The 15551-nt window shown below is 38.0% G+C and overlaps 1 protein-coding gene across 2 annotated transcripts in view; it reads right to left on the reverse strand.

The window, feature by feature from the left end:
* Positions 1-515: 515 nt before the first annotated feature.
* Positions 516-15551, reverse strand: part of LOC124273816 (high affinity cGMP-specific 3',5'-cyclic phosphodiesterase 9A-like) — a 43524-nt gene continuing 28488 nt past the window's right edge. The window contains exons 5-12 of one of the 2 annotated variants that reach the window (XM_046709125.1): positions 15093-15188; positions 13710-13832; positions 12502-12662; positions 11975-12077; positions 11102-11206; positions 9496-9600; positions 8563-8709; positions 516-6856 (exon numbers count right to left, since the gene is read on the reverse strand). In XM_046709125.1, coding sequence (XP_046565081.1) covers positions 6698-6856; positions 8563-8709; positions 9496-9600; positions 11102-11206; positions 11975-12077; positions 12502-12662; positions 13710-13832; positions 15093-15188 — 999 coding nt within the window. In that variant the 3' untranslated portion in view covers positions 516-6697. The remainder of the gene's footprint in view (positions 6857-8562; positions 8710-9495; positions 9601-11101; positions 11207-11974; positions 12078-12501; positions 12663-13709; positions 13833-15092; positions 15189-15551) is intronic. The other variant, XM_046709124.1, reaches the window with a different exon arrangement.

Consider the following 15551-nt stretch of genomic DNA (forward strand, 5'->3'; position numbering starts at 1 on the left):
ATCCCTCAGTCGGTTTCAGAATGTGCTGGAACAGCTTCTTCTCATGACATGGAGATGATTATGTGTTTTGGAGACAGTGAGATGTTACGACATCTTCTACTGTGTTTTTGTGTCTCTCCTTCCTATGGGGTCATCAAGTCTTCCAAACAATTTGTCCATGCACATGTTGACACAGGCAAGTCAGGTGAGTGAATAAAGTGTTACGCCACTTTTAGCAATATTCCAGCAATATTATGGTGGGGACACCAGAAGTGGGCTTCACACATTGTACCTATGTGGGGACCTGTACCTGGGTCTTCAGCGTGACAAACAAAAAAAGCTTTAACCTCTAGGCTTTCCTCAGGTGGCTGACTTTGATCAGATGCAATGATGATGAGACGTATCAGTTAACTGTGATTCTGTCCTTTGATGAAACAATACAGGAACTTTTGATGCAAAAGTAAATGAAGATTTGAGTTCTTTTTCAAAAACTTCATCATTGAGCTGCAGATGAGATCAACTGCCACACACACACAAACATGAAATACACATTTATTGACAGTTCCGATTTATTCCACTATGCACCAATCAGGTCACCTTGACCTTACAAGACCGACCAGTCAGCATTTCCACATTTCTAACTTCTTAATGAAGTTTGTATATGATAAAATCTGTTATATACCAGGTTGTCTTCAAGTGAGTTTATCAGACCAGTGGTACAAAATCTGTCTGTAAATATAAAAGTATTACATTTTTGTCCTCAATAATGTCTACTTCTGGGCTTAAAATGATGGAAAATGAAACTAATAAATATATATTTAACAATATGAAAGAACAATGATGATATAACAAAAATCTCAATAAGACATTAAAAACATTGAAGGGATTGTTCACTTCAAGACTGACCATTTCTGGAGGTGGAGGGATGGTGGCATTTTGGTTCGAGATTTTCTTCTCTCACGCCATTCAGTTTCATTCTCTGAGAGGAGCCTAATATTATGACCACAACATATGTATTTTCTTAGGGATTTACACTTCCTTAATATTGTCCATCTTTAGAGACTGGTCATTTTTTGTAATACTGAGGATGAGTGAGTGAGTTTGGGTTTTGCGCAGCTTTTAGACGCTTCCAGCAATATCACGCTAGGGAACCAGAAATGTGCTTCACACATTGTACCCATGTGGAGAATCGAACCCGGGGTCTTCGGCGTGACGAGAAAACGCTTTAACCACTAGGCTACTCCATTACCCCTACTGGGGATGATTAAGATGGGGTTGGACTGAATCTCATTATCCACCCCCTCCCCCTCCACAAACACACACCATACAATCTTGGCCACCCCCCATTTGCTATGTCATTCTCCTCATCCTCCCTCCCTCCTTTCCATCCCCTATAAAAAATGACCAGTCCCTAATGGAAATATATACATTTCCCATGTGAGTGCAACCCCTCTGTTAACGTTGATCTAGATATTCAACAATGTTTCAAAATATATTCTATTTTTCATCCGACCTCTTAAACAATCGTGCAAATCATAACTTTCTTGTACTGAAACAAAATCTACAAAAGGTTATTAATACAGTTTGAAACCTCAGAGCAGCTGAAAGATGGATATGTTTGTTGAAGATATTCAAATTTATAATTGCTCAGTACCTGTGTACACTGAACTCAACAGGTTTGGGCAGACAAACAGAAGGATCACACTTACCCATTGCCATAGAACCTTGACACACATTCACACTTTCATTCACATATATGAAATACTTAAATACCTAATTCAATGCACCAACTTCTTTCATAACATAGAAAATCTTGTTCCTTCATCCTGTTCCTTCATTATCTTCCTATGGTACAAAACAGTAAAGCTATGACTTAAGAGTTACCTGCCCTTGTGCACACTTGAAAGACTCCATCAATGAGAGGCTTGTTCTAGGTAATGACTTGCACAAAATGGTCAACTTGTTCTGGACGTTTTCACTTAAAACATTCATCTCACTCAAAGAAAAGACTATTTCCTAGATTACATCCAATGTAATTAAATTCAGATCATTCACTCAGATACATCACTTCTGATCGAGGAAATAAAAACATAATGAGGTCAGGTGAGGTGAAATTGGGTTTAACGTCGTGACATAATGAGTTGTATAAGGTGAATAATTAGTGGACTTTGACCACCCCATCTATGTGAAGAATGCATGAATCAACTTTCTGAAATGATGCAGCATTACCTTTTTGTCACTTGATGTTAGAAATGTTTATTAGTACTAAAGAAACTTATACAAACCACAAATATACTTCTGATAGTACTCCCTTTGGACTGTAGAATCCTTGGGGCACAGAAATTTGTTCGGTATTTTATACACCCAGTCATATCAAGACACTGTCTCTTTTTACAACCATTTCAAATTGTCATTATAGTTTTAAAAGTACAGAAATCAGATGTTCTGTCCTGAATGCATTCTGTGACCTTAGCACAAAGTTAACCTGACATTACCTCTTCAGGAGAGGTACCATAACCGAGTCAAAGATCTAAATTTAATGTGATTGTCTCATATCTTCAGCTAATAACAGTCATTTGGTCAAAGGAGATTACATGTTCATATGAATTAAAAGTTCTGAATTCTTAATTCTTCAGGATTTAGGCTAATACTTGAACTAATACTAGCAACCTAACAACAACTTTAGCAAGTCAGTTATTATGTTATTTTTGAAAGTGATGAGATTTTAAATATTTTCCCAGATGCTATATAGAGCCAGTTCTGAATTTTTATGTTAACATTTAAATTAAAAGTATAACATCAAAGAGTAAAATAGTTCTTCCACAATAAGAAATATATTGTAAACATTGCCATTAAAATATGTTGCTTATAAAAACTTACAAGATTAAAGAAAACAATATATATACCATATGTATTAACTGGAGAGTAAAGCTACTGAGATTTTCAAAATCATATTCACACAGTAAAATTACATGGTTAAACAAATAGTATAAAAATTCTCAAGTTCTATCACTAATATTGCAGAAATTAAGCATGAAATACATACCATAATCATCAAAACACCAAAATTTATTTTTTAAATCTCATAATAATTTCTAGTTGTGAAGAGTTATTGTAATGTTACTGATTAGGAGGGAGAGACATTCACATAAATAGATGATTCCAATGTAAAAATATCTGAACTGAAGTGTTGGCAGTCTAGTGTTCAACTCCATACATGGAACCAGGCTTCTGTCCAACAAAGCCTTCAAGCGCAATGTCAGTCGTAAGTCTATGTTAAAGTTGGACAGTTACGATCACCTTAACGCTACGATTATTTTATTGAACAGACCCCTGATGTCAATTCCTTAATCGTGTAAACTAAACTAAGGCAAGACCAATTTTATTTCTTGTTTTTGTCATTATTTTGTAAGAAAAATATCTTAATTTTTTTTTTAAATTTCCCCACTTGAAAAATAAAATCCTAATGTTAAGCTATACAGGAGCGACACATCGACTATGCAAGGACATTTGTTGGACTCTAAACACCGGTATCTGTTTCCAAAGACTTTAAACTGAATTATCTAACAATATTTGTGGTTGAAATCAGTGCTTCAGGCACCTCAGCAATAAAAATGTAAAAAAAAGCCTTTGAAAAACTCATGTGGGTTTTCACTTTGACTGGTGACTGTTTTGTTGTTGTTTTTTCGATTGCCTTTAGGTTTTCTTCGGACAAAAATCTGTAAAACAAGTAATAATACTGGTCTGGCCTGAACAACTCACTGACTGAGTTTGGTTTTACGCCGCTTTTAGCAATATTCCAGCAATATCACGGCGGAGGACACCAGATATGGGCTTCACTCAATATACCCATGTGGGGATTCGAACCCAGTTCTCCGGCGTGACAAGACAACACTTTAACCACTAGACTACCCCACCGCCCCTGGCCTGAACAATCAAATATTCATCGAAAAGCAAAATAGAAAACAAAACCAGGAACAAGACAAACTTGCTCACTGCGACATTTCTTGAAAGTTACATTCCAATATTATAACAAGTATTGCAGAAAGTGACACTCGAGAAACTAATACTTAACATTGGTATAACAAGCATAGCAGAAAGCTGTGCAAATACTATTACTCAGTATGTCATTAAGAATTGGCCAGAATGTAATTAAGGGTTTCATCTAGGGATCCAGAAATGGGCTTCACACATTGTGCCCATGTGGGGATTCGAACCCGGGTCTTCGGCGTGACGAGCCAACGCTTTAACTATTAGGCTACCCCACCGCCCCCTCTCAAACTGAAATGGATCCTTTCACAAAGCCTGTTCTTTTGTTTCAGTGAGTGGAAAAACTACCAAATCCTACCCAAAGTTGCACCTTGAATTCTAAACACAAATTTCATATCTGTATAAATTATTTCAGATGACAACCACAGAAAATAACTGAATGAGTTTTAGTTATTTATCAGCCTTACAATGTGTTCAACAAAATCTGAAAGTCATGTGCAGAACGGCATATCTAGCATGTCATATCAACTCAGGACTACTTCATTGATTTGATCTCAGAAGGTTACACCACATTCCTTTCTTGTTTACAGTCAAACAACAGAATGTTACACAACCAAAAAGGCTCAAATGGAAAATGCCCGGATTAGACAATTTTCTATAAAAGCACCAAAATACAGTTGTGAGAAAACTGAAACTAAAGGACACAAAAAATAATATCTAATTACAGTGGAAGCTTTCTAAACAGGCATGCGTTGGGACTGGTAAACAATGCTGATATAGAGGGTGTGCCGGTATAGAGAACTTTTTCCCTTTTCAACCTGAGAAAGATCTTCCATGTGTCGTAACATACGACTGAACACGTGTTGATAGTCATCATATTCTTGTCAACTTCACTCTGACCTACACTGGCACTTTCACCGCTCACATTGAACTGTGTGATGTCGTATCATGTCTTCGTGCCTGCCAGACACCCATCTGATGCCTTAGATCGTTGACATTTAATTCTGAAGCAAACTGAATTGCTTTCTCTTTCAAAATAGGGCCAGAATTAGGTCGAGATACCGGATGTCGATTTAGAGAGCATTAATTACTGTACAAACAGTCAATTGGGCGGTCTTTGCTATGCTGAAATACGGAATAGACTGACGTCGGATTATAGGGCGTGTAAAGGATCATAAATTAACTAGCTTCTGCCGGGACCAAATTCTAGTGCAGATATTGAGAGCATGCAGGATTGGAGGGCTGCTGGTTTAGAGGGCTTCCATTGTATTTGAAAAAAAAACAGCAATAGGCTAATCTAAAAAACAAGAATATTGCCTCACTTTCTCTGTATCTTTGTTCGTGAGAAATAATCATTTTGTAATTTTAACAAAGTAAATTTAAATCCTATTTAATAACCAATCATTTGTATGGCAGTGAATCTGCCCGAGGGCTTTATGTTTAAAAGAGAGTGAGTGAGGTTATATGGCAGCTTCAGCAATCTTCCAGCAATATCACGACAGGGGACACCAGAAAAATAGCTTCACGCATTATACCCGTTAGGGGAATCGAACCCGGGTCTTCGGCGCGTGATGAGCGAACGCTTTAACCATTATGCTACTCCCACTACCTCCAGTACTGTTTAACATGTACAAGTTAAATATTCACAATGATTACTTCAAGGGGAGCTTGGTCTTGGTTTGTTCAACATGCACTTGTTAGGATAGATTCCACCGTTATGTCCACACTAATATCATAGAAGTTTATCATGAAGGAAAACAGAATCAAACAATGAGGTACCTCTCCAAAAGAATAAAATATACAAAGTTCTTTGTCAAAGTAACCAAAATCCCTGAATATGGAGAAAAACCTAAAAATGACAGTCACTGAATCCATGTCAAATGGTAACACTGAAACGTTGCTCCAATGAAGCAATTATCTTTAACGACGAACCAGATTCCAAACAGCATGCACGCATGACAACTTCTATCACAAACTTGTCAATATCACTCGCTGACACGTGACTTGAAGGTGGCGAAACACTGAATCAACAACACATGGCAGCTTGAGTCACATGTGAACACAGATTAGAACATAACCCTGTTGAATTTCTCCCCAATATTGACTCCACGTTTACACGCGGACATGTCAGCTGTCAAAATCCTCCAGAAGAATTTTCCGTTCAAAATTCCATCTTCGGCACAGAGATGTCATCAAACTGATCTTGAATCACACTCAACAGTTTGCACCAGTTTTGATATTTATAACAAGCTATATCTTCGAATGAGGATCTCTAAAACATATATATATGTATTTACACACCCACACATATATATATATATATGTATATACCTAGGTCTGTCATAGGACCTTCAACATAATTGTTAAAAATAACTCATTTTGAACTTTAACTTAATCCACAAAAGAGCTATTTTCATCCTCAGAACATGTTTTTCGTTGGAAGTCATGATATGGCGTAACTCTGAGAATTGCAACTTGCACATTGTTTTCTTAAAGTTTGATCATTAAAATCAAAATCTGTCAGTGTGAGGAACCATGAATGAAAACAGTCAGGCTCCTCCCATTACAATCCTTCAAAGCCTGTAATCATTTCCATTTCAACACTTGGTCCAATATTTGCAGCACCTTAAAGTGTAGAGGTTTGTCCATTGAAATATTGAAATGGGAGTTACCTCCCTTCCTCTGCGTCTGCTTATGGTCTTGTGTTTGATCCTAATTTAGTTGGGTACTATGTTTGCACCTTCCCTTTACTGACTTGAGCAGGTGTGATGCCATTTTGTTTTGTTAGTCCATGAGAGCTCTCTTTCTTCTTCTTTTCTTCTTCCAATGCCTTCTGCATCTCTGTGTAGTATTCCAGTGCTTTCCGCACAGGTTCGATGATTTCGGGCTGCAAGTGGAATTAGGTAAGTAGGTAAGTATTTAAAGATGTGAATACACAATGCCAGTTAGACTGACTGACTGAGTTTAGTTTTACGCCGCTTTTAGCCATATTCCAGCAATATCACGGCCGGGGACACCAGAAATGGGCTTCACACATTGAGCTCATGTGGGGAATTAAATCCGGGTCTTCGGCATGACGAGCAACTAGGCTACCCCACCGCCCCAATGCCATTTAGAATATGGTCAAATGTAACATAAGTACGCATACTCAGATTTAAACCCACACTCTCAGAGACAGGCACCTAATTGCCAGGCTAGCTATTCTCGAACCTTTCGAAACGCGTTACAAACTTCTTAAGCTCATTCTTAACACATGGGTACGATCAAAGTTAAGAATTCTTAGGGCTACGAACGTTTCGAGAATAAGGGCCCTGCACACAAAGTCAAACCCTCTCAGCATGGGCTTCACATATTGTACCAATGTGGGGAATCAAACCCAGGTCTTTGGCACTTTCACTACTAGGCTACCCCACCAACCGCATGGGTAATTGAAAAACAAATTCAAACATCACAGACGTGATGAAATTTTGAGGTTGGTTGTCACTTTAACCTGCTGTTGAGATCAAGACTGGATTAACAACTGGCTTAATTTAAAACAGGGTGTGAATGGGTGTGTCAGGTTTAATGCTGCCTCCATCACTGTTCCATTCATAACATAAAATATCAGCTTGATGTAGGAGGAGAGCCCAAAGGATGTTGTGTTTTCCATATAGAGTTATGTCCCCTGTGTCCAATTAAATACAAAATCACAGTTAATTGTATCAATTTGTCTGCACAAGTATTTATAGCCACACAATCTCTGAATTTTGTCTGAACCATGGCACTTCACTTTGTGAACAGATATGTCAGTATTCTAAAAAGCCTACTATACTGACGCCAATAAAGAAAGAAGGTTTTCTTCTTGGAATACAGTCTGGTCACAGTAGAACTAAGTTGGCTAGGATTTCTTAATAAAATTGATTTGTACCAGAAAAACTAGGAATATGAATTTGTTCCTCAGGGTTTTTATTTGCAGAATATCCTCTTAAAACAATGTTTCGCTCAACTTTTCAAAGAGAAAACTGTTTCTCCAATCTGAAGCTGAGAAAATGTCCTGTCTCTAGCAAACATTCTGAGCCCCACCTACAAAAATATCAAAATATTCAAGACAACTATGGCGCCAAAACATCATAAAATGTTAAAGGTATGTGTTGAGCTAAAAACATTCCTTTTTTCCCCCAGGCTAAAGGTGAGGTGAAATTGGGTTTAACGTCGTGCTTGAGAATATTTTGCTTATATGACAACGTGCATGTGTGTGTATGTGTATGTTTGGCTGCTTGTACTAGCCAAGACTTAAGCTGGTTTTATAGTGCTAGCCCACTGAGATACCATGACGCAGTGAAGCATGAATACCCCACTCAGACACATTATAATGACTCCGAGACAACCAGTCCTTGTTGTACCCATTAATGCCGAGCACCAGGCAGGGACCAATTGCAACAAGTACCATATTTCAACGTCTTTGGTATGACGCGGTTGGGGATCAAACCCGCGACCTTCCGCTCTCCGGGCGGACGCTGTAACCACTACACCATGGAGGCGGGCGCCCCAGGCTAAAATTCACCCTCACCTATTCACCAAACGAAAATAAAGTGACCCAAACAAGACTGTTACCTCTACTTTAGGAAAGAGACTCCCAAGAGCTTCAAACAATGGCAGCAAAACAAACTTGATAAAACCAACTTGAGACGACGGCTTCGTGACCTTGTCACGATCCATGAAGGGTGCAACAGGTAACCCCTCTAACTTTTCAAGGTCACTCTGCAAAAATGAAAAACAAAAATAACAATTACTGGAGATCATATGATCCAATTAAAAATAATCTATTTCTACACAAAATGTTTACTTTTCGGACCACAGGGGAGCATCTCAAAACTTAAATGTCAGGTAAACTTTGTACTTTGTGTTTCAAGGTTTTTAAGGTTCAGCTCAGTACAGCTCCAGTTATATCTTTGCATGAGAAATATCACTAACACACAAAATAACATGAAACACTAGACAGTTCATGCCAGATGAGAAGTGAGTGAGAAGTGGTTTAGTTTTACACTGCAATCAGCAATATTCCAGCTATATGGCGGCGGTCTGTAAATAATCGAGTCTGGACCAGACAATCCAGTGATCAACAGCATGAGCATCAATCTGCACAATTGGGCACCGATGACATGTGTTAACCAAGTCAGTGAGTGTGACCACCGGATCCCGTTAGTCGCCTCTTACGACAAACATGGGTTTCTGAAGATCAATTCTAACCCGGACCTTCACGGGGCGCCAGATGCTGCTGTTGGTCCACACACTTTTGTTGTGCTTGACTTCCAAACAAAATCAACCAGAATATAATGTTAGGGAGCTTGGTTTAAAAACTAAAGGAAGATACACTTTTCTTAACTGATATGAAATTTTTGAACTGCTCCCCAAACATCTAAGGAAATGAATAAATAGATCGTTTAATAATTTCTGAATTTTATTTTTTTAAACAGTATTCAATTTATTTATTGATATGATAATCAGTAAAATATTATTGTAAAGTCTTAAAACTCATGAATTTACCTGGTTGAAAAATTCTTGTAACAAACAATCCAACCATGGTTCAGCAACCTCCATGGGTCTAACTTCATTTGAAATGTCAGCCACTTTAATTAATATCATCAACAGCTGAGAGGTAAGGGAAAAAAACAGAAAAATAAATAAAACAAGTGGAAACAGAAAATACAAAAAATGGAAAGATACTGCCACCGATATTGCCCAGAGAACCATTAAACCTGGAGTACAAAATTCCTTTTAAGTTTTGCAAACTTTTATAGAATCTGCTATTCAGGGATCAGATGGCGGAATGTTCATAGTTATCAATTTTCAGGAATGACAATAGATATACCCAAATGTGTCAATCTGACATGATGTAGAATGAGTGAGTTTAGTTTTATGCCACTTTTAGCAATATCCAGCAGGGACACCAGAAATGAGCTTCACACATTGTACCCATGTGGGGAACTGAACCTGGGCCTTCAGCGTGACGAGTGAATGCTTTAACCACTAGGCTACCCTTCTAACCCAAAGCTGCAGAAAGGGTACCTGTAGGACATCGGTTTGGTACAACGGTCAAGTTGTACCGAGACAAAGATTTACAGGCAAATTTTGTGAAGTTGATTCTTGGTGTCCGGGTGAGTGATATTCCTGTCATATTGATAAAATATGGCCAAAAACTTTTAATTAAGACCTTAAAATCCCAACACTTTGAACTCAAAATTTAATGACTCTTTTGGCAAAAACAACAGAGTACAATCTGTAGGATACATTCACTGCAAGCAAAAAGTATAAGTCAAAGGTCGACATGGAACACGTAGGAACATCATGCATGCTGTGCTGTGAAATAAAATACAAGTACTCCAGACCAGACAAATTTGAATTTTTTATTTTACTTACAAGTCACAACCAAACATTGGAAGGTTAAGAAATGCATCATACGATGTCACAGAAAATTATTTTGTAATAAGCATGTTTGTAATTCAAAGCATTATGTCAAAGGAAAGAATTTAAATTTGTCTGGTCAAACAAAGAAAGGAAAATACTTGTCAGTTTGAACTGATATAAGATCCTTAATTGTAATCCATCTCTCCTCAGAGTTTTCTTGTTGGTCCCAAAGTCCCTGAACCATGTTTTTTTCCCATCCTCTCAGCCCTGTCTGCAGTTCTTGTTTGCATGGTTTGTTGTTTAAACGCCGCACTCAGCAATATTTCAGCTTATGACGGTGGTCTTTGAATAAGGGAGTCTGAACCTGATAATCCAGTGATCAAAATCATGATCAACGCAATTTGGATATGATGACATGTGTCAGCCAAGTCAGCGAGCCTGACCACCCGATCCCGTTAGTCGCCTCTTACGACAAGCGTTGGTTACTGACGATCAATTCTAACTCGGATCGTCACGTGTGTCTACAAAACAATAGCCTAAAACGAAGCAAGATTTTCCAAAATTGACACTTCCCACGTATCCACAAATCTAGTGTACCCCGGTTTAACAGTTCCACCTGACAAGTATTTCCGCCATTTCCCTGTTGTGGATGGATACAAAAGTCATGCATAGAAAACATAAAACCAGCTGCACCATGGTGGAAGCTGAAAGGGACAAAACTGAAACACTGTTACAGTCTGCAAACCTGATTAAAGAATTCTTGCAGTAAACAATCGACCCATGGCGCAGCAACATCAAGAGGCCGAGCTTCATTAGAAATGTCCGATACTTTCATTAGTATCATCATCAGCTGAGAGAGGAGCACACATATCAAGTTTACAAAACATGATATTTTTAAAAAATATCCATATAGGTAAAAAATATTGTCTCTCAGGCAAGTGCATACAATTTGCCAATGGAGTGATATTCTTTCATTTTTTTATAATGTGCTGAAAATGAACAGTAAAGGAAAATATAAAATATTTCAAATAGAAATGAACAGTAAAGGAAAAATATATATTTTAAAGTAAAATTTTGAAAAAAATATTTAAAATATTTAAAATTAAAACTTGACTTGAAAAAAATGTTTTTGAGATTTTTTGTGCATATGGACCACTGTCTGAGAAGCAATGTTTTTTTAGCCCAAACAACCATAGCTGCAGTTATGATGATTTGTTGTTGGCCTGTAGATAAACAATCAGGGTAAAAAAAAAATATCTCCATCAATAAAGCCTGAGAATACAAGGTCAGTGTAACCATAGCAACACCTTGTAATTCCTTAAGTCACAGAACATTCGAAGAAGAGTCTCATAAGAAACTGATTTTGTAGAACGTGGTACCCAACTATTTACATGACATTGTGTTCATCCTCAAAACAAGTATCTTGAGATCTTGCCTGTTTTGGTTTCAATTAATCAATTTGTCAGAAATACAGCATGTTTCAAATAACATAATTAATAAACAAAAATATTAAAAATCCACCTTATTCACACATAATATTTTGATGGTTTTCATTTATTTATTTTTTTAAAAATATGTTTTTCTTTTTAAAGAAATATTTGTCCTGTTTCATACATACCACAGATCTATGTTCTTTGTCCTTAAAGTCAAACGCAGGTACAATGGATTTGAACGAGTGTAGAATCTCATTGTGTTTTGCCATGTCTGTTGCTAGAATACACCTGAAACACAAAGCGCTCTTTTCTAGAAAACATTCTTCATTTACAAAATCAATGCAACAAACAAACAGATATGATTTTCAAATCTCCTCACCTCTCTCATAAATCTTAAACCTCAAAAGCAGAAGAAGAGTAGAACATGACGATAGGAAGCTACCAGGGACTGGATGAATGTATGCTGTTTGTTCTGTACGATGTCTCTCAGAAACATGAGCCATCTTGGATATACCAACACAATAATGGCATCATTTATATCTTTAATGTAATATCACTACAATGGTTGAATTCTCAGGGTTGATTTTGTTGATTTCTACACTGACATAGAGTACATATTGCCAGCAACTCTGAGGCTGAGTGTGATTTCTCATATCACTTTAAATAAAGTTGATGCATGATACGTCAAAGGGAGGCAACTGTGGCTACGTACTTGATCATACCCTCTCGTACCCTGCGGTACTCATCTCGGGGAAGATTACGTAGAATGTTACACTGCTTCTTCTCCAGTATTTTAAATGCTTCGGCGCAGTGATGGTTCTCTAGTGGAGAGATGTCATTATACCGCAGTGCCAGCTCGGTACGAGCATTTATCTGCAAACAAAAAGGCACAGATCAAATTAGTCAGCCAATCTATCAAATATACTTTAAGCATGATCATATTTACAGCTCAGCACCTTAGATGAAGGTCCTTAATTGAAATGACTGACTGACTGACTGACTGACTGAGTTTGGTTTTACGCCGCTTTTAGCAATATTCCAGCGACATCACGGCGGGGGACACCAGAAATGGGCTTCACACAATAATTGAAATGAAAAGATTCCAGAATCACTGTACAGAACAAAGCACACCCTTCATCTTGAAGTGGCTGTCAGTGTTTGACATTAAATAAAATTCCTTGCTAGATCAACATAAAAGTAAAAATTCGAAAACATTTGCAGTTCAAGTTGTTACACAATGCTCAGCTAATGGTTTGGATCTTTTCCAGCAAACACGTACTTGTGGAAAATACATTACTGTATAAGACACAGATCAATGGCAGTTTTACATCAGTTTCAATTACCAAATTTCTGGCATATCACTTTGATTCAGTGCTCCTGATAATTGTTTAGTTACGGAGTATCTACTTATTCTTCCTGGTTGATTATGTTTTTTCATGTCCTTCGACCCCAAAAGATCCGGGTTAGAATTGGCTTGCAGTAACCCTTTGCTTGTCGAAAGAGGTAACTAACGGGTTCGAGTGGTCGTCAGGCTTGCTGGCTTGGTTGACACATGTCATTGTATCAAAATTGTGTAGATCAATATGCGTGCTGTTGATAACAGGATTGTTTGGTTCAGACTTGATTATTTACAGACCGCCCGCCATATAGCTGGAATATTGCTGAGTGCAGTATCAAACAACAAACAAACATCATGGCATTCAACCAGTTTTACATGTTACATACTCCACACAGGAAGTTCACGAGTATATATCAACCACTATAGTAAGTCAAGATTTCTCCAGATTCGTTTTTTCAAAATGAAGAGACGTTCTCCATGTTCATATGCATTCCTAACGTATGTTAAAAGATCATTAAAAAACCCACATCATAAAGATCATAAAGTAAATGTTAGTGTTGACATGCCATTTATTCACCGACCTGATACGCATTGTTATAACCCGGGTGGTCAAGGTCGTGACAGATGGCGGATGTGATGAGAGTGAGTATGTCGACATCGTCTAACATGGACGGCAGATCAATGAGCCATGTAAGGCCGTACATCTGAAACACAGAACAGCGATCGATCATACATTCAGCTGAAATACAGAACAAGCCAGTCTGTAAGCACCTTAGAATATACGTTGATATACCTGAAACTTAAAACAATGAAGCCACTAAATATCAGCTTACCTAAAACAATGCTGCAGCTAGACTGTGCAGCTTTTAATATGGAAGTGAGTGAACATGGTTTTAGCAATAATTCCGCAATATCATAACGTTGACTACAGAAATTACCTCACACATTGTACCCGTGTGGACAATCACAACCTACACCTTTTGCCCAACAAACGTTTTAATCTCTAGGCTACCTACGCCACCCTATGAGTATGAGAGGCATTGAGCATGGTTAGATGACCCATTTAGCAACATCAGGGCTTGATTTAGGGCTCTGTTACTTGCACTGGTGCATCCCAATATTACAAAGTGCAACCTCAGAGTTATTAGTTTAACTTGCACCAAATGCAAGTCAACTTTTGAGTGGGTACACTTCTGAATAAAACATCTAAATAATACAACAGCATATTTCTTTCATTACATATTGCAGTGCAACAGGAATTTGGCTGTTCAGGATTCTATCTTAGGTTGCACCTGGTGCAAGTAGGTTAACATCTCTTGAAACGAGCCCTGAATATTCCAGCAAAATGACAGCTGGGTACACCAGTATTGGCTTCCACACATTGAATACCCTTAGGGAATCAAATATGGGTAAATGTTGTGATTAACCACAAGGCTATCCAACCACCCCTTTGTCAGTATGGGGTGAGGTGAGGTGAATTTGGGTTTAACGTTGTGCTTGAGAATATTTCGCTCATATGACGACGTGCATGCGTGTGTATGTGTATGTGCGGCTGCTTGTACTAGCCCAGACTTAAGCTGGTTTTATAGTGCTAGCCCACTGAGATACCATGCCGCAGTGAAGCATGAATACCCCACTCAGACACATTATACTGACTCCAAGCCGACCACTCCTTGTTGTACCCATTAATGCAGAGAGCCAGGCAGGGACCAACAAGTACCATATTTTAACGTCTTTTGGTATGACGCGGTCAGGGATCAACCTCGCAACCTTGGCTCTCCGGGAGTATGGGAGTGAGAGTGTATTGTTTTATGCCATGTTAGCAATACTGCAGCAATATCATGGTGAGGGACACTAGAAATATGCTCCATATATTGAACCCATGTCAAGACTCAAACCTGGATCTTAGTCATGACAAGCAAACGCTTGTTCCACTTAGCCACCTCCTATCAGTGCCAACTTACCATTTGTGCAACCATGAAACAATGCTTGAAGTTGTGGAAAGGCACTTGATTGTAGTTCTTGTAGATCTCATACAACCACTGATGTAACACAGGCATCTGTAACAAGTAATATATCATGATACAAGCATCTGTAACAGGTAATATATCACGATACAAGCATCTGTAACAGGTAATATATCATGATACAAGCATCTGTAACAGGCAATACATCATGGTACAAGCATCTGTAACAGGTAATATATCATGATACAAACATATGTAACAGGTAATATATCATGATACAAGCATCTCTAACATACCATCACATCATATAACATGCACCAGGAACCTACACGTGATATAAAGCCACTTAATGATTAGGCCACACCATTAAATCATCGTATGTTCAAAGCAATTAGGACGTGCCATTTCACTGTGCATCATCATGATTATTTTGTTTCTTGTTTAAAGCTGCCCTCA

Source organism: Haliotis rubra, unplaced genomic scaffold (genome assembly GCF_003918875.1).
Source record: "Haliotis rubra isolate DU_JTF1 unplaced genomic scaffold, ASM391887v1 Scf1843, whole genome shotgun sequence".
NCBI classification, from domain to species: Eukaryota; Metazoa; Mollusca; class Gastropoda; order Lepetellida; family Haliotidae; genus Haliotis; species Haliotis rubra.